The 26,024-nt window shown below is 36.1% G+C and overlaps 1 protein-coding gene across 4 annotated transcripts in view; it reads right to left on the bottom strand.

Annotated features, from left to right (window-relative positions):
* The window catches only part of TMTC2 (transmembrane O-mannosyltransferase targeting cadherins 2), a 242,375-nt gene that overhangs the window by 73,723 nt on the left and 142,628 nt on the right, over nt 1-26,024 (bottom strand). For 3 of the 4 annotated variants that reach the window (XM_015857488.3, XM_015857482.3, XM_015857506.3), the window contains 2 exons: nt 24,342-25,170; nt 7,657-7,771 (listed from right to left, as the gene is read on the bottom strand). In XM_015857488.3, coding sequence (XP_015712974.2) covers nt 7,657-7,771; nt 24,342-25,170 — 944 coding nt within the window. The remainder of the gene's footprint in view (nt 1-7,656; nt 7,772-24,341; nt 25,171-26,024) is intronic. The other variant, XM_085537860.1, reaches the window with a different exon arrangement.

Genomic DNA, 26,024 nt, shown 5'->3' with positions numbered 1-26,024 from the left:
TTTTTGTCTCATTTTGCCACTTCTATCTACAGTAGATGCAGGGACAAAAGAAACATTGGCTCTGAATGACCAATTTCTAGATGCAGAATAATGCCTCTCAGTGGAAACTCAGACATTGTGGGCACCACTGAGCCTCTGCCATTTCCCAGCAGTTGAGGCAGATGGCCACATATGGAAATTCCTCCTCTGCCAGGAATGAATCTGTTCTTGATATGCCATTCCCTTCCTCTGTTCACACTTTTAAATGATAACAACTCTTCAGAGGTTACTGTCAGAAGATATAAGGAATGGACAGAAAGAGTTAAAAGAGGAGGTACTGTGTAGTGCACTGACCAAAAGCCAGTTGAGAAGCAGGACAGTAAATCTGCATTAAGAATATACCTACATTTAGTAGTCACAGAGATAGAAAGTCTGCCTTCTTCCTTACACAGGAATGAACAAACAGAAGTACATCTTTGCAATAATGATTGATACAAGACAGTAGGCTCAACTGGTGAGCTCAGATGAATACAGAAGATCTTGAAGGCATCTGACACTTTTTAATAAACTTTCTACAGTGGCTAAGGATACTCAAGCTAAAGAAATAGAAGAGCATAATCTCAAATACACTGAAAAAAAAAAAAAAAGAAAGAAAAAAAAATCCAAAACAAACAAATAAAAAACAACAGCAAACCACTGGACAAGCTGCATCAAGTTTGCCATTTACAAGCTCTTTTTTTCCCTACAGTTCACTTCCCAGTTGTAAAGCACATGAGTTAAAACATTAATTGAAACACAACTTTTGTTCAAAGAAAGTTTACTTGCATAATTGCACAAATGTGAATTCTACCAGATGAGAGGGGGCAAAAAAGAGTCAGCAGCTCCTTTTGCTTTGTAAAAGCAAGTACTGTGGCAGAATAAATTTTCCCTCTAAAAATACACGAAGATCAAATTACTTGTAAAAGGAAAAGCTACTTAAACCGCAGGACATAAAGTAAATGGATATAAATTGACCGTGAACTAATTTAGGAAGAATTAGTAGACAAGTTTTAGCTATCACAGCAGCAAAACTCTGGAACATCCTTACAAAAGGTTTTGTGTGTGTGTGTATTGCTTCTAGCTAAATTTACAATGGAGTGTGAATCACTTGTGAAATGCAAGATAGGAGCTGACTACTTGAAGCATTAACAGACCTCAATCACCAACTTTGGAAGCATCTCAGAATCCTGTTTGTCTAGTTGCAAGAAAAATAAAAAGGTTAACTCTGAGTATCTGGAAATGCTGAACATTACTTCCATAAATGAGAGTTGATTATTACTACTTATACACGTATGAAGCAGAACACTTCTCCAAAACTAGTTCTTCTCTGCGAGTATTCTGAATTCTTTAAGCTGCCAACTTTCATCTACCTTCTTTGACCAACAACTTGAAAAAGTCTTCCTGCTTTCCTTCTTGGGCTTGTGTTTGGTATAAAGTCACTGAATATTAATAGGAAAAATTATTTTCAGGACTGAAAAGTAGATGCAAAACACAAATGGACAGCCTACTGCTTTTCTCTAGTTACATAATAATTTCTTCCTGGTGCAGTCCAGCTGCTCTGTTTAAGAAGTGAATTTCTTAATCACAAAAGCTGGTACATAGTAGCCACATACACACAATACACAGGAACCATAACTGTCATGAAGGTAAACATGGATGTTAGTGAAATATCTATTAAAATTTCAGACCACGTACAGCAAAAACAGAAGTGTTTTGTCCAAACCAACTCTTTCACTGTCATTTGCAAAACTAATGGAGAGAAAAATAGCAATGGAAAATACAACAGCCCAGCACATGAAGACAATAAGTCTCCTCCTTAATTACTTTTATGTTTTGTTTTGTTTTGTCTTGCTTTTAAGCAATTAAGCCATTTAGCTACTCCACAAAATGACAGCTAACCTTTTCTAACAGTCTACAACTATGTTGCATTAACAGGAATGCCAAGCACAAAGGAACAGTGCAAACAAAGTACCTTTAATGTTTTCCAGCAACATCCTGTTAGCATATATGTAAATCGAACACAAATCCTAGTTTTTGTAGTCAGTAATAATCCGTATCCAGAATGTAGTAATATAGAATGACCATTTCCTTTGCAGAATTTAACAGACAGAGAAATCATAACCATAACCTTAGTAAACAAAACAAAACAAAACAAAACAAAAAAAAAGACAAAAAAATATTGAAATAGAACCATCACCCACAAAACTCTCTAACTCTCTCTAGTCTTTCAGTCAGCACAGAAAGAATTCTGTCATATCCTCCCATTTACAGGAAAAAGATCCTCAAATGCAAGTAAACTGGACAGAAAATAGTTCTCTTCTTCCTTTTCTTCCTGAGTCACTTCATTTGATGTTGCCATTATTTCGTCATATCAGCTGATACAAGCCCTGCTGTCTGGACAGAAAGAGATGGATGCTCCTGGACAAGGAGTGTCATTGCTCCTGCTTTTTCGCCCCCACTCTTGGTGCTGAGCAGCTGTGAGCTGTGCCAGCACCATGCACACAAGATGTCTGATCCCTCCTGTGCCTCTGCGAGCACTGTGGGATGAGAATTTGACAGAAACTCTTACAAGCCATTTATAGAAACAGAATGATCAGGCTAAAAAGGGACCTCAAAGGACACATAGTTCCAGCTTTCCATACATGGGCAGAGAACTGTCCTTAAATACTTCCCAGGGTGGTACATCTACAGTTTCTTTGGGCAACTTGTTCCTCTGTCACCACCCTCACAGCAAATAATTTCTTCTTAATATCTAATCTAAACCTACCTCCTTTTAGCTTAAAGCCATTACTCCTTGAACTTTCACTGCACTTCCTGATGAAAAATCTCTCTCCAACTTCCCTATAGGCTCCCGTTATGTACTGGAAGGTACTAATGAAGCTGAACTGCTGTGTCCACAGAAAGGACAAAACTTATGCACAAATAACCTCAATTTCAAAGAATGAAATATGCAACTGAATATCACTGAATGCATTTCAATTCTCAATACTGCTTACAAAAATATCGTTACTTCATTTTTCATCACAGGTTCCCAAAATAAGACCCACAGCAGAGATTTGCACTGTGCGATGCCACTGGTCATTGAAGTGACCTTTGAGTGCTACCTCAAAAACCAGTCAGCAAGACTTTATGCAGAGAGCTTCAGTTACAAAAAGACACAAATTTCAGCTGTTGCCCTTGATAGATGAAGAGTGCTGGCAAAGCTCAGATTAATTCCAAACAGGTTTGTAGCAAGTTCTTTTTTTTTTTCTGAGCAAAGAATACACTGGTCAAGTAGTAAAACAGCTGGCAATACATCCTCTTTGCTTTTAAATTCAACATCCTGCATTGTAAAAAGCTTCTGTGCTATCAAGGAAGAGGAACTATAACCTTGACTTGTTTCCTACTATGTGAAGAAGCAATGCAGCAACTCTGTCCATGAAGGGTCAATTCCAGGTCAGCACAGTTTAAGGAGTTAGCTTACTTTTTGGGATTTTCAACTTTTACAGCTCAAAGGAGATTTTCATGCCAGCACCCTTAAAAAGGAAAAAGCTGAAACACAATTTCAGGTGTTACACAGGCTAAGAACAACAAACAACAATTTAGTTTATATTGATTTCCAGAGGTTTCACAATAGGATGCAAAGTTAAAGACTGTGCATGAAACACTTCTACAACCTCAGTCTTCACAGAATTAAAGTGTCAGTTACTACTGAAGACTTTAGCTAACAGAAGTCTAGAAAAATAAAATAAATCCACATTTACTCACATAGTACCCTGAAGTTACTGAAGTAAAAGTTACGCAAAGTCAGACTTTGAATATATTCAAATAAATTATCTGAATAATAAACTTGTAGACACAAAGCAGTACCACTGAATCAAAAGTAAAGGTACTTGGGGTCTTTAGTTAATTTATTATTTATTGGGCATTGTACACTCCCCAAATTCATCATTTAAATGAACTAATACCATTTCAAAGGTATATTAAACACTAATGTGAGATTACAGATCTACTTTAATCTGCTGATTACTCAAGGTAGCATAGATCACTGCTATAACAATAAAAGCATACTCTAAGCAGAGCTTGGCCTAATTACAAATGAGCAAATTATCAATAAACTGTCTTTTAATTGATAAACAATTTTACTCTAGTCAGTGACTAGAAGCAATTTTAAACAAAGCAAAAGAAACCTGGAGCTTTAGGACAATCATAAAAAGGTTAACAAGCCATAAAAAAGCTAGTTTATTTTTCATCTGTTGATCATTGCCTACTTTGAAGAAGGAAATATTTTTCTATAGTTCCGTCCTTGGTACTTCACAGTATCAGAATATATGGATTTCTTAAACATGTGGAAAGAGATCTCCATTTATGCTGATTTATCACCTTCTGAAATCTAGCAGAAATCAGCAGCACTACATAGATTTATAGAAGTTGGTTTTGAGATTTGGTAGAATTACCTGCAGTGCTATCTCAAGCAGGAGGCCACATGTTGAAGTGTAGACTACCTTATTACAGTCACATTTTAATACAATCTCCACATACAGTAGAAAAAGAGCTGAAATCCTTTCAGCACTAAAATTACTATGAAAATCTCAACTACTCTCAGAGATATCAAGCTCCAAAATCCTCTTGAGATTTTCATAAGGCTTTTAGAAAAGAAAAAAAGAAAAGAAAAGAAAAAAAAAAGAAAAGAAAAAAAAAGTTTCTAAAGAAGTCAGAAATCCTCAGCCTGAGTTCAGGTTGCTAAGATTCCAGGCCAAAGATCCTATCCTCAAGAAAATAGGCTGTTTACCAGGCAGTTTCACTTTTACGTATTTGGACCTGAGAAATGTCAGCAGAAAAAACCTATTTTAACTCACACCTATATGAGTGATGAACCACCAACTTAATATTCCTGTTAGCGAGAGCTTTTATTCACTATTATTAAAATAAAATTAAAAATAATTTCTTAAAGATGCAGATTAACTTGGAACTTAGTTTCCTGGGTGTTTGTTGAAGAGAGAGAAAGCCATGACAACACAGATCTTCATAGAGAATTACAGTTTGTCAAAATCCATTCATCTTCTGAATGTAGTGCTTCTCCACAATGTATGTGACTGATGCCTTGTGTTATTTTTATTCTTGTTCTCCACACTAAGCATCTTATTATATGGTCTTTACTATATGTCTGCTGCTCTCTACAAATGTAGGAATTTATTTATGGTTACATAATTGCCACATTTGAACAAAATGGCAAATGACACATTCTGAATCAGGCAAGCGTTCAAAGGGAGATTATGTAATTATGTAATCTAAATTCATACAGCTTAAATTGTCCTGAATGGCAAAAGAATCTACAACTCAGAGCTGCTGTAGAGCTGCAAAGGTATAACAGTCAGAAAATAATGCATTACAGAAATCAGCTATTTCTCCATCCTGCTAAATTCACTAGGCTTTAACACATCAATAGACAATTGCTAAGCCAACAGCACATTTTAGCACAAAATGGTGTCTTGAAAAAACAGAAGTGAGATCATCAAATGCTTCTGTTTGTGTAGTTTGTCTTTGATCATTACCCATTGAAAACTCTGAGTTAATCCTTAATAATTTCTTCCTTGATCAGACAGCACTTTGATTTGCTATTGCTGCATATGAATACTGCTGCAAGTGCTTATTAACTTGTATCAAACACTGGGGCATAAATGCTAAGAAAAAATAAAGAATATGGGAAGCTTAAATAGACTTAGGATCCATTAGGCCAAAACCACACAAATCAGAAATCACTGTAAGCGTGCTTTCTTTCTAAAAATCTACAAAATGACTGCTTTAGTTTTAAAGCCACATCCTAAAACCCAGAAACAGTAAATCTAAAAGTCCTCCTGTAATCACATAGAAGAAGTATTTTTTCAATTACATTATTTTTGTAAAAGGCCCCCATATAACTATGTGCCATGGAAGGGCTGAACTTGCAAGGAAGCTCTTCAGAGTTTGCCCTTAAAATATTGGATTAGATTGGTGTCTTACTGCATCAAAGCCCATTTCATTTACCACTTAGTTTCCATACTGGATATGGAAGTAAAAACAAGAGGAAGAAAAACAAGACTGTATAAATAAAAAGATTTAAAATAATGATGAGAGAGTTTTCGGTTTCTGTAGGTCATGTTTTTGTGAAACTTAGGGGAAAAAAAAGAAAAAAAAAAAAAGAAAAAAAGGAAGAGAATTTTATTGCACCCTGGATACTGTTAGAAAGATTAAGAATTAAATATTGTTTTTTGCATATGCAAATATATATACATACTGTATAGCAAATACTTTGTTTACTTTCAGGAGTACATGTAGGTACCTTTATGGTCTATACATTCCAACAATTCTAGTTAAATTCCTTTTACACAAACTTGGTGGAATTCTAAGAGGTTTTCTATTTATCATAAATGAAGGCTTGTAGGCATACATTTTGTAAATCAATGCAAAGCCAGAACATTATGGCTTGCTCTTAGAACAGCAAAACTACTGAAGTCTGATTTCTTTTATATCCCCTGTATTTACCGCCCAACCCTCCTTCTTCTTATTACTCTGCTATTTCTGTATAGGCATATATATAAAAAAAAATAAATGTAATAGTTACAATTTTCATCCCCCAAGCCAACTGTGTATAAGAAATTCAAGAATATCAATTGTTTCATTTTTTTAATCCTACATTCTCCTGCTTCATTCAAAAGTTACTTCTTTAAACACAAGTGAAAAGAGTTTGTTCTTAAAAATATGATTTTCACAGATATTGCCTAACAGAGGCAAAAATTGTTGTGCATGCACATATGCTTTAAATGAGTAAAAATGACTAAAAAATATATACAAATTTTGAGTTACTATAATGACTTTGGAATAGGTCTAGTACCACTAAATTTCATTGAAAAAGCAGAGAAACATCTCCTGTACGTTTACCTGCAAGGCAAACTAATGGAATGGACAATCGATTCCTTGGTTTAAAAAAAAAAAAAAAAAAAAAAAAAAAAAGTCTATTGTGGTAAACTTAATTGCCAGATAATTTGAATGGCCATTTTAAATTGGCCTTATTCTTGGCAGAATTTTATATATTCATGTGTTTGTTTATTTAACCCCACTCTGAGGGCCCAGGCTGTTGGGTGCCCAAATGAAGGAAAGGGAGTAGAGCAGAGCTGGGAGCAGGGCGCAGCCCTGAACACCCATTGAATCACTCTGCTGCTCCAGAAAGTATTTAGCTATTTTAACAGTTCAGGACCTAACAGAGAGATATGGACTTATGCTAGGAAGTGCTTACACCCACTCCTCCCACCCACTGTTATTTAGACTTCCTTTTAAAGTCTAAGTAACACCTCTGTATTTTAGCACAGTCAGAAACAGATGGAGTAGTACTGGTGCCAAGCTCATCTATCTGCACTTTGTTCAGTGTGGGAATTTTGTTTCATTTTAAGCAATCAGATTTGTACGTTTGCCTGTTCTAAGAATAATGATAGAAGAATATACAGTAATATTGACCAAGGAGAGACCCTGTCCTCCCCAAAGCTTAAAGAGCACTATTAATGAAATGATCAGTACAAAGCAACAGCTAGAATCACCTCCATTTCCTACAGGGAAATCAATAGCTATATTCACAACAGGTTTTGCAAAGGATCCAACCCCAGGAAAGCCACACATACTTACAAATTATAGAGCATATCAGCCATGTTGCTGCGGTAGTACAAGGCATTTCTGTAGGCGCTTTCAGCTTCAGAAATCTTGCTCTGGCTCTTGAGAACATTTCCAAGGTTACCCCATGCTGTCAAGAGAAGAAAGCAGTATTCAGAAAGAGCTCCAATCCAATTACACATGACACAGTATCTGAGCATGGGCAAGTTCCAAGGGGAGGCAAGCCCCACAAAGAAGCTATGCCTAAGGAAGGGGAGGGGAGGTTTCTTGTTTTTTCCCTCAGTTCTCCGTATCATTGCATCTTACTGTACTGTGTGACTTACATTATGTAGCAGTGATTTGCATACACTCTGCATACATATCATTTTTGGGTGGGAAAATAAACTTTCGAAACAAAATACATCTGCATGATTTGGAAAGAACTGTAGCAAAGGAAAAGTATCATTTTCTTTTCTAAAACCTCTACGTGAAAAGCTTCACAGTTAAATGTACATAGATAGAGCATCTTCATGGTTAAAGTTTTTTTTTCCAGTCTATCTACTCAAAACCCCAAGAGCTGCACCCAGACAGGCTTCTCAGGGAAGTATCAAAATTGACATGTGACACTGGAATTGGAAGAACAGTAAGGTAAATAACCAGAATTAAAAGTATGCCATATGGATATAAACATATTACACACATCACTAAAACGCATCTTTCTACTTGGACAACATGTGGTTCCTTTCCATAAATTTTATTGTGTTATATAATGTGTTTTTATATCCCAGCTATAAAGGACTCGAGGTAAAAAACAACAATAATAATAATAATAAAAACTAAGGCTTCACATGTGTTCTTTTTGCAGTTTGTTGAGCGTTAAGAAAAGTATGCATACAACAGAAACTGGAACTAATATTTTATATAAAATACAACTTAAGTTATTCCAGGAAGATAATTTAAATGGCCTTATAATTATAGACTGTATGTATACATGAACAAAAAACACATTATGCTTATAATACATCAAAGTTGTTTCATAAAATAGTTCAACTTTCACAAGAATTTCTTTTTTTTATGTCCAAGTATAGTGGAAAGAGGATGCCCATCCTTTTCACCAAATACAAAATACATGGCAAACTCTTCACTCCTGATGTACGAACCATGAACATTAGCTCAAATTACTGTTAAGTTCTGCCTCTTCAGTTACTCAAGACCTTTTTTACAGTAACTTTTATCAAAACTGAGTAACATAAACTTTTAATGTGGCTTAACATAATGCCAATAGCAGGTTGATAATTATAATAATTATTATCAGGTACATGTTTTTCCTTAGAATATACACGGTGTTCAAACTGTTGTGTTTTGCTGCAGAAGGATCCTGCCAAGTGCAATAGTTTCTACTCTGGACTTCATTTAATGGTGCATGTTCCATTATTTAACTGATTTAATAGACTTTTTCAGGAGATATCTTATTTTACAGTCTGCAAAGTATTTTGTGTCAAGGATTAATACCAATATTTAACCTGTGTTATTACATCTGAAATGTACTCTATTTAGAGTTTGGCTAAACTTGTGGAAATTTTTATCAATCCTTATCTGAAGTCCAATTTCTCCTGTAAAATTATAGCAACATTATGTGAGCATTCAGAAGCAGAGATAAAATTGCACCTAGATGTGAAGCTACAAACACACTAAAACCACACTCTATGACTCCAACTACATTTCAGCACAAGGCTATTTTCCATCTGCACATCCTGAGAAATTAAAAATGAATATACTCGAGGCAAAGGGAAGAAACTAAATCAGTCAATTCTAGTATTTAGGATGGATTTTTATCCCGCTTAGTATACTAAGCCAGCTTCACAAGGCAACTAAGGTAACATCACACATCTCATCTCCACATCTCATCTCATCCACCTATAAAACAGCATATAATTGCATATGGTTCCATAGGTCTACACAACGCAAATGGACATACAAAAAACTAAAAACTAAATCTACACAACATGTAAGCCAGCAACTAAGTGAAAATTCTCCTTATATTTGAGAACCTCGAAACTAGTTGGATTTCTTGATAGGAAAATGGACATTTTAAATGGGGGTGGGTTGTTTTTTCTTTTTGTTTTTTTGGTTTTTTTGTTTTTTGTTTTTTTTCCTTTCTTTTTGTGTACCTCTTGTTTGTTTGATTTTTAAAGAGTAAGAAAAAAATAATGTAGTATTAAGTAAGAAAACAAATAATTGCTTAAGTGGAATGATTTTGGGCTACATCAAATAGATAGATTTCTATCAGATTATCAGGCCCCTAGGCAATCTAGCAGTGAAGGTACTCCAAGTTTTCAGACACTTAATTTTTCAAAATGAGAATGATTATGAAAAAAAACTCTTCTTCAAAGTTTAATTTGGTTTCTGAATTATAAGAACTGAGGACTGAGTAAAGTAAGTTGATATATAAAACCCTCTCTTTGCACCTTTCTTCTGAAAGAGGGCAAGACAGACAATTTCAAGGCAGGAACAATGTTGTCCAACCTAATCTGGCTGGATTTAAAATGCACATCTTACTAAACAGAAGAGCTGAACTTTCAAAATGCAATTCAGTTATGAAAACAAATCAGAAATGATCAGAATAAATTAATTTAAATAAATCCTTGCATTTCTTTTGAATCAAGGATTATCCTAGCCTATGGAATTTATAAAGCAACTAAGTAAAGCCTGAGAGAGAAGCACTTGGTGCAAAAAGCAAATATGTTGACTACACAATAAAACAGTTTTCTTCAAAACAACAATTAAATTAATTGTCTTAATAAAGATAATCTTGAAGCAGAACCCATGTAGTAAGAAAATAAAAATGAGATGATAATAAAAGGTATTTGTTCTAAACATACCTTTGCTGAATCAAGGAAGAGAAAATATAAATACATAAATAAATAAAGATAAATATCACCAAAATACAACTTGATAAACATAAGAGAAAAACAAAACAAAACAAAACCTTAATTTTCCTAGTGCATTACATCAGGAGACAACACAGTCATTTGTAAACGTTGCTTGGAGTAAATAGATCCTAAAACTGAATCAAAACAGATTTACAATTTTTACAACTCATAACAATGAATTATTGAAGTTTTGTGATACTGATCTCATCTTAAAACTATAAGACAGATTCATAACATTTAAGTTAAAACAGAAATTGATGAAGGCATCGAAAAAGTGAGCCTGATCATTACTTGAGTGACATTGATAAACTACTTGAACTGCTACTGAAATACTTAGGGAACAGCAAAATCATTTGTAATCAAGTTCTCAGAGTCCAAACAAGCAACTCTACTTCACAGAGCAATGCACAACAAGCCAAAGAAACTTCTAGAGAGATTTACAGGTATTTGTGCTTTATTTTCTATTCTCAAGCTGAAATCAGCAGGTCTTTCTGCATTTCCCCTTACAACCTGTGAAAACAAAATGAACACTAACAACTATAATCTTTGTTTTATTTGTTAACAGATTTTAGGGATGAAGAGATCGTGAAGCAGGAAAAAGAAAAAAGAAAAAAAGAAAAAAGAAAAAGGCTTTTTTAAAATGTAATGATTGACAACATTTATGATAAAGGACACTACCACAAGAATCTTCAGTGTTCAACTTCACTAGAAAAGCAGTACTTGCCTTTCCCTTTTTTTCACTTATTTCTCCCCTTTGTTAATTCTGACTAGTAATGATCTCTGTTTTTCCATCTGGAAAGAACAAGGGAGGAGGGCACATAAGACCAAGAGCAAAACAAACAGCCCACTCTATGCAAAACTTTTGGAATCAAAAGACATCCAATTTTGAAAAACACTTTGAAGTGTATGGCCACCACTTGCATTCATTAAACTGTTAGGCTGCCCTGGGCTTCATCACACTGCAAAAAAGTAATGTTGGCTTGTATCAAAACCAGCCAGCTCCCACATCAAGCCGATGAACAGTGCAACTCCTCCACACTCCCCATAAAGACTTGTAATTTCACGAGACAACTAGTTTTTCTTCAGTTTACATTGCAGAGGTAAGATATCAAGGCTTATCAATGACAATTAAGCTAACAGATCCAACAGATGCTGCAAAACTCCATAGCATCAATGTTTTAAAATATTCCAAAATTCCTCGACATTATCATGTTAAGTACAAAGTAAGATTTTTTATTTTATTTTATTTTATTTTATTTTATTTTATTTTATTTTATTTTATTTTATTTTATTTTATTTTATTTTATTTTATTTTATTTTATTTTTTTTCCGGATGATGAAATAATTGAAGAGAGTTTTATTTTTATTAAAAACTTCTGTTTCCAACACTGTCCAAACTGACTTCCCATTTGCTTCTCTCTCCTTCCAAAACTAACAAGTCAACTGAAAGATGTGTACTTTTCATATAAGTCAAGACTTCATTGCAGCATACTAATCATCTCTTCTTGGTTACAGCATCAATATTTGAATTTTGCACTGCACTTGGTACAATTTTATGTCTTCTTTCACTATGAACTTGTTGCACAAGTAAATCACAGGGGAACAGGTATTAAAATAGTATGGCAAAATTGAAAAATTTACAAGGGGGAAACAGTACAAATTACACTTCCAACTTTGAAATGCTGAGCTGCTTTCCAAGAATTTACATCATAGTATGTCTAATTTTCAATGTCTTTTTTTTTTTCCTCTGAAATTAGTTAATTCAGTAGTTATCCGCATAATTGAGTCAATATAAAAGAACTGAAAAAAAAACCTATATGGAAAGTTAAGAGATCTTACTTTCCAGGTGATGCTTTTGAAAATTGGCAAAAACAGCAAGGATAAGATTCCACAAGCACCGATTATGTTACACATGTCAGAGGGGGTGTATTTATACAAGGCTGTCAGCCCCATGAACATTAAATTAACTTATAAAACACGAGAGTATAAACTTGTATAACTAGACACAAAAAGAAATAACCCCTTCTCTTTTTCTATGAAATTTTGTGACAATTCCTGGAGCATAACAATCCAGGCTTCCTGTTCAGGACACTTTGGGTTTTGTTTTTGCTATTTTTTATCATGTTCTTAAAACTGTTTCATTTTGCATTATAAATCATTGTCCTTAAGCTACCAGTAAGAAAACCATGAATGATGAACATTCACAGCGTCACCTCACCATGTAGCAGATATCACCATGAGGTAGGCAGAGGTGAATACAGCAGCGTATAGTGAAGCTCTCAGCTCTATGGTAACAGGGAACAAATAGATTATTACAAGTTCTTGGAACTTCCGCAAAAAAAAGTTTTTCTGTTCATTAGTAGCATTGTCACTGGATAGTTCTAGATCAAATATTTACCAACTGAATTATTCATATCATCACTTATCTAAAACTCTACGTTAATAGCTGAAATAATATGTGAAAGCCACGTATTATCTTACACAGAGTAAGACCACTGTTAAGGTTAAAATTAGAGAATTTTTTTGAGCAATGTAATAACAGGATGGCCTCAGCAAAAATACACTTAATGCCGAACAAGGCTTGCAGAAAAAAATATGTTTTTTTTCTTGTGCTCAAGAAAATACCCTTAAAATAGATAAATTACCGTCATCAGATTCAGCTCCCTTCTGCTGAAATTACAGGTGCTAAACTACAAATTAAAAGTCATATTCTGTTCCCAAGTCTGTTGCTGATCTGTTATTTAGATTTGTTGTTTAGGAAGTTTCATCTCCTGAACCCTTTCCATTCTTTACTCTTGACATCTGTTGTTCATTCATTAGTTGCAGGCTTTTTCTGCCAGGGACTGTCTCTCACTGTGGGTTCGTACAGTGCCTACTACAACAACACAGCTAGACATTAATGGAACATAAACGCATTTCAGCCTCTAGGGCAATGAAGTAAAGGAAGGAGAGGAAGTGTTCTTGCAGTATAGAAGAGAAACGTAAGGAACATTTTTCTGTGTAATTACTATTCTCATAAAAGAAGGGCCAAGAAAACTAAGTTATTTAGAGTTCAAACACTGTGAGAACTGCTGAAATTTACATTTACAGATTATATTTTGGTCTATATTCTTAACTCCCATTAAAGGGTCATCCTTCTTAAAACATATTTGGGAGCAGACAGAGGTCCCAAAGGGAAATCTGAGTTTCTCTGAGAAGTTTCGAGTGTGGTCAACTTCATGAGAAAGAAGATGAAATATTAATACCAATGTTTGCTAATGGAAAATTCATCCTAATGAAGAAAAAAAAGACAGAGATTTTGCAGTGGAGGCCATTTATAGCGGTCAACAAAATCTCAGATACCAGGACTTGGCTGTAATGGAGAGAGAGCTCAGTATCAGATACACCATTTACATCTAAGAGGTTGTATTCATAGCTATAAAGAGCAACCTTTTCCTTCTTGTCAGAAGGTTATATTCATCATCAGTTCATGTCTTTTTTTTTTTTTTTTTTTTTTCTGTCAAGGATACTACTGGATAAAGTAGAGTGGTGCTTCAGCCTTTAGCATTCACATTTCATCAAGCAATCACTTTGTTCTAGATAAGAAAAGATTTTCACCAGCAGAAGCAAAATAGGTTTTCCGAATAAAAACTCTGAAAGCTCAGTTGCAATCACCAAAAAAAGTAAATGAAGAGAATCAGTTTTATTACAACACAGACACACTCTGTCTTACAGATATATTCAGGAGATCATTTAAATAATGTTTATTAAGTGGTTTGAGTGCAGAGAAGTTCACCTAAGCACTAAAAGTTATTAAGTTGGAAGCTAAAGAGTTTTATTATAAGTTCTGCTGAGAGAACATTACGATTCATACAAAGCATTTCTGTTCTTTATATTATTGCAAAGAAGTTATAAAGATGTCAAAATATATCACAAATTTACTTATAATTTACAATATTTTCTCTACAGAAATTTTACTTTTTAATAGACACTTTGATCAAGTTACCTCATCTTGCTAAAACAACAGCAGAAATGCCCTGTTCCTTGTTTCCTAAAGTGATAAATGGTCTCTGTGTACTTACAATTTATGAGTTTAATCTACATTATATATTTATTTTTTTTTAATTTTTTATTTTTTTTTAATATTAGTGGGTATTTAGTAATGTTGAGGCATTTAATCAGATCACTACTACCACCTCAGCATTGTATATTATCATTCTCTTTATTAAGAACATTACTTATGCTATTTGTTGATCAATTCTGGGACTTCTGGAATGACAGCAGGTGAACAAAAAACACGACTGAATTATATACAGAACTATGAAAGCTCTCCAGTACTTGACAGCACGGGCACTGAAACAACTGAATTTTGTCAGGCAGTGTTTCAGTTCTATTTATTTTTGAAAATGTGTTGCAAATGGATATGAATCCATGACATTTTCTGCTATGTTCAACACCACTGTCCAATATACCCATTCCTCTAAGCTAACTTTTCCTCCACAAAGGACAGGACAGCGGCTCTCAGCTCAATGAAACTGAGATGATATTAAGCATTTGCTAAGGAGGGACTTACTCTGTTTAGTCTAGAGAACAGAAGGCTGATGATGAATCAATTGACTCAAAAGAAGGGAGAAAAGTGAATTATGCTGCCCTTAGCATCTAATGTGCTCACTGTTCTGAATCACAGGAGACCCCGATGACATTTTTGATTGCATAGCTTTGTTAGCTATGTGCAGTGCAAGTGTGTGAGCACTGTAAGCCATGTCATGAGGCTCCACAAGGATCAAGAACAGAGCAGTGAACCAGGGCTGACTCAAAGCTCTCATGACATAAGGAATTCTATTTTGTAGAGAAAATGGACTCAGATTGTTCAAGAGAGAAGTGATCATCCCAGAGACTTCAGGATCAGCCCTGAGGAATGCTTTAGAGAACTAAATTGACTCAGGCAAAGACGTGATTGTGTTAAATTTGTAAACTTACACAGCTTTCTGAACAGCAGGCGGAATTCTAAAAATAATAATATGTATTTCAAAACTATCACTTAAATCCCAAGTGGTGGACCGTAAGCTAGATTCCTATAGAAATGGAAGGGTGTACTTATCCAACTGAAATGACAGCTATGGTTCTCAGAGCTAAAGTAGATGGATCATGTTGGCCCACTTCCAGGTAAGGGTAACAGAGAGGACAGTGACCTGGGAACATGCCAGAACAGTCACAGGAGGACTGGAGTTTGTCAAACCAAGGTAATCCTAAGAGGACTACATGTGTAAGATTTGGAAAAGGCAGTATAGTTCATATTTAGGAAGAAAGCTTCTCTGTGAGACTTCAAAGTGAGTTTTGTTTGCTCTTTTTTAAATCACTTATTAAGACAAGATAAACCCTGTTAAGCTTTACCATCCAGTAAGTGTTCATAGTGGTAGAGAAATACAGATCACACAGAAGAAGGTAGATCATGACGACACATTTCATCTATTGCAGGCAGTGAAACTAAGTAAAGAGATGAAAGTAATTCACTAGCATCTCTAATAGTCTATATTCTATCTTTTATATCCTGAAAACAGAAATACAAGTTCAATGTGCCACAACACCTAAGCAAACAGAACAAAAAGACACTGAATACATAGTTCTTTTTTTTTTTTTTTTTTTTTTTTTTTTTTCTTTTTTAAAAATCTTTTATGTATTTAGAAACTAAACTAAACACAAGCCTTCTGCTGAGAGAAGCTGTCAGCCAATGGCCCGGACAGGTACATTCTTGGCTGAGTAAGGAACTGGCTGGATGGCCATGCCTAGAGAATGGTGGTGAATGGAAATAAATCCAGCTGGCACCCAGTCATGAGTGGTGTTACCCCAGGGGTCAATATTGGGTCCCATCCTGTTCAATATCTTTACTGATGATCTGGATAAGGACACAGAGTGCACCCTCACGATAACAGCAAGTTGTCAGGAAGAGTTGATCTGCTTGAGGGTAGCAAGGCCCTCTACAGGGCAATCTGGACAGGCTAGAAAGCTGGGCTGAGACCAATGGCATGAAGTTCAAGAACACCAAATGCTGGATCCTACACTTTGGCCACAAGAACCCCAAGCTTGGAGCAGAGTGTCTGGAAGACTGTAAAAAAGAAACAGACCTGTGGGTACTGGTTGACATTTGGCTGAACATGAGCCAGCGGTGTACCCCGGTGGCCAAGAAAGCCAATGGCATTCAGCCTTGTATCAGAAATAGTGCTGTCAGCGGGAGCAGGGAAATGATTCTTTCTCTTTACTTAGGAATGGTGAGACCACATCTTGAGTAGCGAGTTCAGTTTGGGCCCCTCACCACAAGGAAAGACACTGATGCACTGGAACCTGTTCAGAGAAGGGCAATGAAGCTGGTAAGGGGTCTGGAGCACAAGCCTTTTGAGAAGGGGCTGAGGGAACAGGGATCTTCTCTGAGGAAGCTTATCGCTCTCTACAACTACCTGAAAGGAAAATGTGGTGAGCTGGGGGTGGGCCTATGTAACTTGCGATAGGACTAGAGGGAATGGCCTCAAATTATGCCAGAGGATATTCAGATTGGATGTTAGGAAAAGCTTCTTCCCCAAAAGAATGGTCAGACACAGAAATTGGCTGCCCAGGGAGGTGGTGGAGTTGCCGTCCCTGGAGATGTTCATGGAACATATAGATGTTGCACTGAGGGACATGGTTTAGTGGGATATATTGCTGATAGGTGGACTGGATGATCTTGGAGATATTTTCCAACCTTGGTGATTCTATGACTCTACTGCAGCTGCTATCATATCAGCCATCACCTAATTTACAAATGACTCAGTGCTGGCAGAAATCTTAATCCAAGACAGAGAGGTGAATAACACCTGGTTTCACTGAAAGAAAAGGCATAAAGAGGCATCAAAATGTGTGCAAATTACTATTATGTTCACATCAAAGGTTTTTTTCTCTACCAGACTTAGATAATAAAGCCTCAACACATACTCCTATGCAATCTACTATAGGCAGGAAAATGAAGACACATAACTCATGATGAAAACCAGGATGTAAAAGAAAGATAGTGCAACAACTAGATGAATATCTAAACAAACATGCTTAGTTTGAGAAACAACCTGGATAATCTTATTTTCCTCTTAATTAATAGTAATTCTTTGTCTCGAAATTAATTAGTCTAGGTCCATAACATACATGAAAATGAATTGGGAAAAAAAAAAAAAAAAAAAAAAAAAGTAAAAAAATAACCCCAAACATAATCCACTCCACTTGACATGCTACAAAAAGACCAAAAAGACACCTTGCCAAAACTAATTCCTACTGGACCAGGGGTGGAGTTTTTAAACTGCAGTTTTCAGCACAGATGAACTTGTTGAATGATTTTGCAGAGCACCTCTGGGAAGGCAGAGGAAGGAGTAATAGCCTGATGAGTCCATGTTTCAAAATAAAGTAATAGAGTCCATGTCTCAAAATTGTTTATTTTCTTAAATTCTTAGTATATGCAGAGGGGAAAAATAAAGTCTAGCCAGTAGTTAATAAAATATTCTTATCTTCCTGCTATTTAGGATGCACGTATCAGAGATACTGTTGGACTGTGCAAAGGGGAAAAAATATATATGTACTGTCCTTGTTTTCAGTTCTCTACAGACATTAAGAAAGAATATTGGGCTTTCTGATATCCTGCTGAAGGAGCAGCAGGTATCCCACAGTGACTTGGATTTCAAAGGAAATTACAGCACTGCTGAAGAACTGAAAGAAAGAATACTGACACTGGAGAATAAATTTAGACTTTGAGCTGAAGTGTAAACCACTTTCCTTCAGCTCTCCAACATATTTAGCATAACCAGACTGTTTTGCTGTTGGACTGCCTGTGGGATGCTCAAATGCTCTAGATATCTATGGCTGTTTCCCAAATAACTAATGGCTATTCTTTCTCTGCTTTCTCATGAACCATGGCAGCAGTTCTGCCATTTACACAGCCCTACACTATTTTCAGAAAGCAGTATTTTTATTTAACTTCCAAACAATTCCAAGCAGTTCACTTGCTGGTCTAAGCTTTCTGTTTTTAAGCTGTTATGACTGGCAGACAGAAAAAGTATTTTCTATTTCTTTGAAGAACACTGAAGCATCCTGAACTACTTTTATTCTTCAAAAACACTTTTGACTTAAAAAAGTAACACAAACAAACTAGCTAAAAACACAGTATACACCCCAATAAAAGAACTGTATGTGTTAGTCTTTGAATGTTTTAGTTACATAAAATAATTTAAATATTGGGCATTCAAAGAAGGCCATACTTTTAAACATATATTCTCCTTTCACCTTGTCATCACTAGTGATATAATAATATTAATAATCATGGAAAATACTGGTTTATTGTACCCTTTTTTCTTTAAGAAAACATTGCTTCTTCACCTAGCACACTACAAGATATTATAACTATTCTTTGCTGCACTAATAGATGCTTTTTTCCACTGTCTCTTGAAGGAGGAAGATAGGACTGCTTACTCACAGCTACTGTTAGCAAAGAATCACTTTCTAAGAGTGGGGTAACAGCATAAAACTGTCAAATCAGATGGAAACGGCTCCTAGTATTTACTTCTAGTCAAATGCACGAAAGCTCTGCAGCTACAAGCATGGAATTTTATATATTTATTATATTATATTTTGCAGGAAGGGTGGGGGGTAACTGCTGGGTGAACAAAATTTGAGCACTAAAAATATATATATTTATGTTAACGGGGAACAGAATTAATTCAAGTTAGAAATTTATTTTTTCTATACTTACTCTTTTTATTTAAAACAACTCCTAAAGTGAATGCATTTGATGGCTGCAGTATTCATGATATAAACTAAAGAGGAAATTATCGCTACAAGCAATTTTGATATGGGGGGAAAAAAAAATGCAATTTTAAAACCCGTTTAATTTTTTTGTTTTTTTTTTTTTTTTTCCCAATTCAAATGGAAAGGCAGGTATTATGTTGCATAGGTGAGACAAAATAAGCTAAATTTAGCTTTTAGGACTCCTTCAAATTAAACAAAACTCTAAACTAGTAACCCAAAGTGGCATAGAAACGATATATGAAACAAAAATGCAATTACTTTTTTATGACTACTCAAATGAGCATAGAGTTATTTCACATATTTCTGTTCAACTAAGAAGCTTTATAATGTCAGAATTCACACTTGTATCTTCACATTCACAGGGATGTACAGAGGCAGTCCTTGCCGATCCTATGTTAAGCTGATGATAAGAAGTGAAACAAACAAACAAAACGTAATAAACTATGAAGTTCCATGGGCTGAAACCAACCAAGGCTGCATGCTATGCCAAAAACACCAAAAAGCAAAGGAAAACCTACAGATCATCTACAGGTGCTAATATAGCAGAATGAGACAGGAAAACCTTACAACCTTATCGCAAATGAGAAGAGTTGAACAGGGAAAAGGAACATTATAGTTGAGAAGTGTATTTCAATATTAGACTATCTTTTGAAAATATTCACCAAAATTGAAAGATTTATGCTTATAAGAACTAGGAGTAGAAGAAAGAATGGAAAGACAAGAAGTTAAGTGTCTCTCTACATGTATGGAATGACAACTATTGTCTGACAACACCACATTGATTCATCAGTCCAGGTGTAGGCACCACAGTGATGTGGCAGTACTGCTTCCAGAAGTACCTGCTTCCTCCTGTATTCCCCACTGAATATAATGTTGTCATATATATTTGAATTTACTAAGACTTGAGTGCACAGTTCAAGTTAAGCATCCACTGATTAAAGGTACACCATTAGTTGCAGCAGGTCAACTTGCTTCAGGAATGATTTCCAAAATTCACTTATAAATCTCACAGTTGGAACCAGGAACTAGAATTTCACCTGTTAATATGATAAAGAAATATCTCTGCAGCAGTCTAACAGCCTAAGCTTCTTTCTGCTATTTTTCTAGTTCTTCATTCAGTGCCTTTAGTAGTACAGAAAACATATCTGAACATGAAAGATCATTATGATGTGGACTACAAGGAACAAAATGGACTGAAAGTACAAGATGATGCTTTTTGAAGCTACTTCTGGTACTATGGTGAAAACATGAAATAACAAAATGCAGTGTCACTATAATTTCACAATATACACAAGGTAACTATCAGCAAAGAATGACTCAGTCTAATTGGAAAAGATGTGACAGCTACCACCCGTTTTTAAGTTTTTTGTTTGTTTTTACATGTTAGAAATCTTCCTTCACTATAAAAGAACCCTTAAATAACATGAACTGTTTTATATCCATTCAGCTGCTCATTAAGTTGAAGGCAGCAGAGAAAAACACTTATGCCTTTCCCTCCCTGGTGTCAAAACACACACACAGCCACTTCAGAACCCATAAACTACCTTCATCAGCCTTGCCTGTTTTTCCCCCAAGCGCTAACAAAACATAACGAGGCAAAGCTCATGTTACTTTGAAGATATCTGAAATACCAGTAATAACCGAAACAGCAAAAGAGCAAGCCAAATAACAGATACGGCCATGGAATGTCCAGTCCTGTTCTCACTCCATCAGATAATGCTGGCAGCCGCTGCGACACACCCTCAGAAAGGGAGGTCTGGGCCAGTGCAGCGCCATGGGCAGCCTCAGCAGGGTTGGTGCACTTGACTCTCATGCAGTGTGGATTTGGTGGTTTATTTTTAGTTTTGGAGTTGTGCTTTTTTTTTTTTTTTTTTTTTGACAGATGAGGTGATCAAAGCATCATGTGTTTATGAGTATTTTTTCCCACATTGTCAGTGATTGGCACAAACAGGCTTGAAAAATGTAACTGCAGGAAGGCAGCAGCTGCCTGCAGGGCAGCAGTTCCCTCACCTAAGGCAGAACATTGATTCTCTGCCCGCGCTTCTGCAGGGTCCCAGTGTGGGTTCCAGGTCCAGAGCCCTGGAAAGCAGTAAACACCAATTTCTTCACCAAGGACTGAGAAGCCACTGAACAACTTCATTCAACAGCCCCTCAGCAGTGGAGAGATTATATTTTTAGACATATTGCAACACAGAGGACTTGATTATAAACTAACACCTTATGAGATAATGCCTTTCCAAGGCAGCTCAGTCACATTAGCACGTAGATGCACCTGTACTAATAACTCACCTCTCTATCGACCTTATTAGCCAAGCACATCAGCTCAAGGCTGTCACATATCCAGATGCAGAATGGTTTCCATCCACTAGGCCAGAATACAGATGGAACTGGAAAAAACAGCTCCACTTCCATCTCTAACAAAACTGCTCCTGCAGATTACTACTTTGAATCAGTTCCCAGAAGGGAGCTTTTGAAGGATCCCCCTTTTCTCTTTAGCCTACAATAGAAGATGCTATTGTTCAGCAGCAATTTACCGGAGAAGGGGGGATTAATGGAGCCTCCAGGGAAAACAACTGCAGATCAAAATGATCAGAAATAAGAATACAGTCATAAGGAGAAATGAGGAGTGGCAGCTTCTTCTTAGCAGTCCAGAAGGAAGGAAAACCCATCTACACTATATCATTTGATTGAACAGTCCATTGTATTTCTGTTTGAATAGCCTATTTATCACCAGTATTCAAGTTTTTGTTTTTGTTTTGTTTTTTAAAGGAGGCAAACAAAAAATAAATTGTTTTTTCTATGTCAAATTCTTTTAGTTTCTGAAGAGTACTGTGAATTGCTGATCTCCTAATGCTTTTGGCTGGATTGGCAGCCAGTCTAGTTCAGTCAGGCTTGCCTGATGGTATGAGAAATAGAAAATACAATTAGCATAGTCAAAGCCAGGGATAATCTAGGAGGTATTCACAATTAATGAATAGAGTTGGGTGACAGGTTGCTTTAGCTGGGAGTTTCTGATACCCAGTCTTGTAACAATGTGTGTGGGCTAGTAAATATTCAGCAGAAGTTTAACAGGATATTTTAAGAAGATTTACAGTCAGCTCAGTCATGTCTGTATCACCACACTGACATGCCGTCTTTGCTTTTGCATATCATACAAGAAACTTAATGTCAGCTTATATGGCAATCATATATACATAGGTCTGTGCATACTGAGATGTCTACGATGAAAATAGCTTGTCTTGTCTCCTGGGAGCATAATACACAGTAGTCTACTTTCCAGACAACACCATACCGAATCCTAATACTGGACAAAAAAACAGACTTTTTTTTTTTTTCATTTTAATCACTAAAACTTGCTCAAAGCAAATAGATGACTACTTATGCAGTCTGAGATATCTGGGGATCTCTACCAAGAACAAAAAAACATACTTTAATCTTTTAATACACATTTTGTCTTTTCAAGGAGCTCCAACCTTTTTAGTGTAAGCTTTGCACTGTCACTACATTGGTCTCACTGCATCTTACAATCACATAATTTCAGTCTTTCTGTTCAGTTACTTCTCATTTCTTGCCCTCACGCACTGGACTAGCTCTGGGAAAAAAAGGAGGAAAAAAAAAAAGGAAAAGGAAAAAGAAAGGAGAAATTGGATGTGCTTGTTCAGACTTAATGAAAAGTCACTAACTGCAGCAACATGTTTCACACAATTTTACCTTCATTTTTATCTAGGGCAACAAAGCATACAGTGAAGAGCTATGAAGTCAGACTGATGATTGACAAGCTACTCTAACACTGCTTTGGAAGGCATCTTATCTGTCAAATCCACTTTTACACTCTCTATCAGCTCACAGTAACATCTGCATTTGCTTCTCATCATCACAGCTTTTAGACTATGGTATATCTGCCTAACCAAAATGCACAGTCCTGTCAGCAGATGACTTCACATCGTATAATGGGCTTTGGAGCAGCAAACTGGAAAAACTCAAGTGTGATATGTTCAAGCGCTGTCAAATTTTTCTTTCACACACAGGCAAAGCAATCAGCGATCCCTTCTCACTCCTGATGAATTGTGAATAATGACGGCTTAGTCAATGCCTACACTGCACTCACAGGTGGTATTTTGACTGCTCTCAAGTAAACTTATTTGTGTGCCAAGAGCAGGACAGCCAAGGCACCAAGGAGCTTGGATTCCCAAATGGATCTGCTGTATATGCTGAAACCACAGAGCTACAGGTAAACACTGCTACCGATCCCTAAACTTTTTACTTTAAACTTTAACTTTTTACAGTTTATTGCCAGTTTGGATGTGTTTATACTAGCTGCAGTCACATTTCATTACAGCATAGATATGATCTTTGACGGAAATAGCTGGGCAGTGTTACCAATGACATTTCAACATTAACACGAAGGTGTAAGTATTTGACAGTAACTCTTTACAGTACTTGCATACAGGAGGAACCACGGTAATTTCCTAGGCTGAATAGCATGACCTAACTTCCTCATTTTTATTATGTAGCACTGACATTATTTGCATCAGATGAAATTTAAAAAATAACAAACAAAAAACCCAACACCTTGTTAACGTTGTTCGTCCCTTAGTATTTCTTACATTTTCTGTTCACAGCAAATAGAACATCCAGTGAACATCAGAAAAAGCTCCAATAGAGCGACTGAAATCACTCCAAATGAAAAACTATCACGGTGGTGTCTGTAATACTCAAATTGCATCTTAAATTCCAAACTGTAGCACTAAGATCAATGAAAAATAAACTGCCAACTTACCTTAGGATTTCCTTTTCTGCATGCTTATGTCAAACCTGTGACATATAATAAGAACACATTTCTGCTTTTCCTCATTTCTACTGAAGTATACATTGTTTTAAATAGATATTTTCTAAAGCATCTTCTTTAGAAACAGTTAACAAAATCAGAAAATTCAAGGGCAAAGACAGATAAGAAGTGAAACCTTTATCATAAAGAGTAAAAATTACCTTTAGCGGGGTTTACTTTTATTCCTGACCTATACAGCATCTCCTCATTCTGCCAGTCCCCATTTCTGACAACAGTCTTGAGTCCATAGAAAACAATTAATGCAGCAGTGGAACAAAAAACCAAGTTCTTCAGAAAGCGTTTTTGGGTTTTGACATAAAGGGCCCTGACACCTACTGTAACCAGCAGGCAGAAGCCCATACTAGGAACATACAGCACACGCTCTGCTATTACAAAGCCAACATAGAAAAATAGGTTTGTGGCGGGAATAAAGGGCACTATTAACAAAGAGAGAGACAGAATGACAATGTTCTCAGTTGAAGGAAGCTGTAGTTTCAGGATTTCATGCTTTTTTATGCCATTCTCTTCCTTTGATGCAAAACTTGACTTCCCCTCCAGTATCTTATATTCCATTTCAGAGTGACAGCTATGCCCATTAGCATTCTGCTTGCCATTCATTACACTTTTCCCATTGCATTCTCTTTCATCGCTGGAGCCCTTCAAGCTGAAGTAGGCAAGGAGGAAAAGTCCAGCATAGAAGGCCACAGTGTGTAAATTTCTCCAGTCGCTGACTGCCTTCAGGAGAGGCACAGCGTCCATTGACCAGTCAAAGCTGAGGGTGTCTGGGCAGAATAACAGCCAGAGATTCTTTGTTGGCAAGTAAAGGAAGGTCAGCATTCGTGTGAGAAAACTGTCTGAATCAGCTGCTGGATTGTCAGAGTTGGAAAAACTTGGGGGCTTGTTGCCCATCCAGTATAAGCGGACACCCAGCAGTGCAGTCCCCCAGGAGGTCAATAAACCAATGCTGAAGAAAAGGTTCAAATTCTTCCTCTGAAAGAAAAAAATAAATAAATAAATGAATAAATAAATAGTCATAAGTATAAATTAGCATAAAGGAATCAAGAAATATCTCATAGAACTAGTTTTGGTAATAAAAACCAGGCATTGCAGATCTGTCTCAGGTGTTTGGTTCACAGAATGTTGCAGTGAACTGTATACTGCTGACCATAAACCAAAAGAAGAGGTTCTTCTTTGTAAGTCCTCTCAAGCTTGTATCAGAATCAAGACTTCAGATTTTAGAGCTGTCAGTCCTTGCTTATCACTTATCCCAAGTAACCATGTAACGGTTTGAAGAATATGTAAGTTAGAGGAATTTTTGGAACATTATTTTGGTCTAAATATAACCTCCCAAATTCCTTATTTGCTTCTGGTTGTGGCTAAACCAACAGTTTGCCTCAACAAAATTTCAAGTCAAAGGACTGTTCCATTTTTCCTAGCTGACATATTTCCTAAAGTAATACCTAAAGGTATTTTACCTAACAACCAAATAAACATTCCAACAAGCCAAGAAAAGAAAACAGACACAATTTCCATGCTCAGGTCTTCCAGTTCCAGTTAATTACAGTGTTCATTTGGAGCTGTCAGATGTGTCTATTACTGAAAGCTCCATTCCATTTTGCATCTCACAGCCAAATAACATTGGGGTTGTTTTTTTTCAAGAGCACCTTATTAAATCACCGCTTTTAAAATCTTTCACATCCTTGTACTCATCTAAATAAAAATATGTGAAGCATTCAGATGCCTCCACCTACTCATGTCATCATACTAGCAACCATAAGCTGCCACTTATTTATGGAATAACTCAACATTTGCCAGCTGAAGCTGCTTGTTGGCTTCTCCCCCTC

Source organism: Coturnix japonica, chromosome 1 (assembly GCF_054131305.1).
Source record: "Coturnix japonica strain WE chromosome 1, WE-NBRP24, whole genome shotgun sequence".
NCBI classification, from domain to species: Eukaryota; Metazoa; Chordata; class Aves; order Galliformes; family Phasianidae; genus Coturnix; species Coturnix japonica.
The sequence above is the reverse complement of the archived record's forward strand: the minus strand, read 5'-3'. Positions and strand labels throughout refer to the sequence as shown.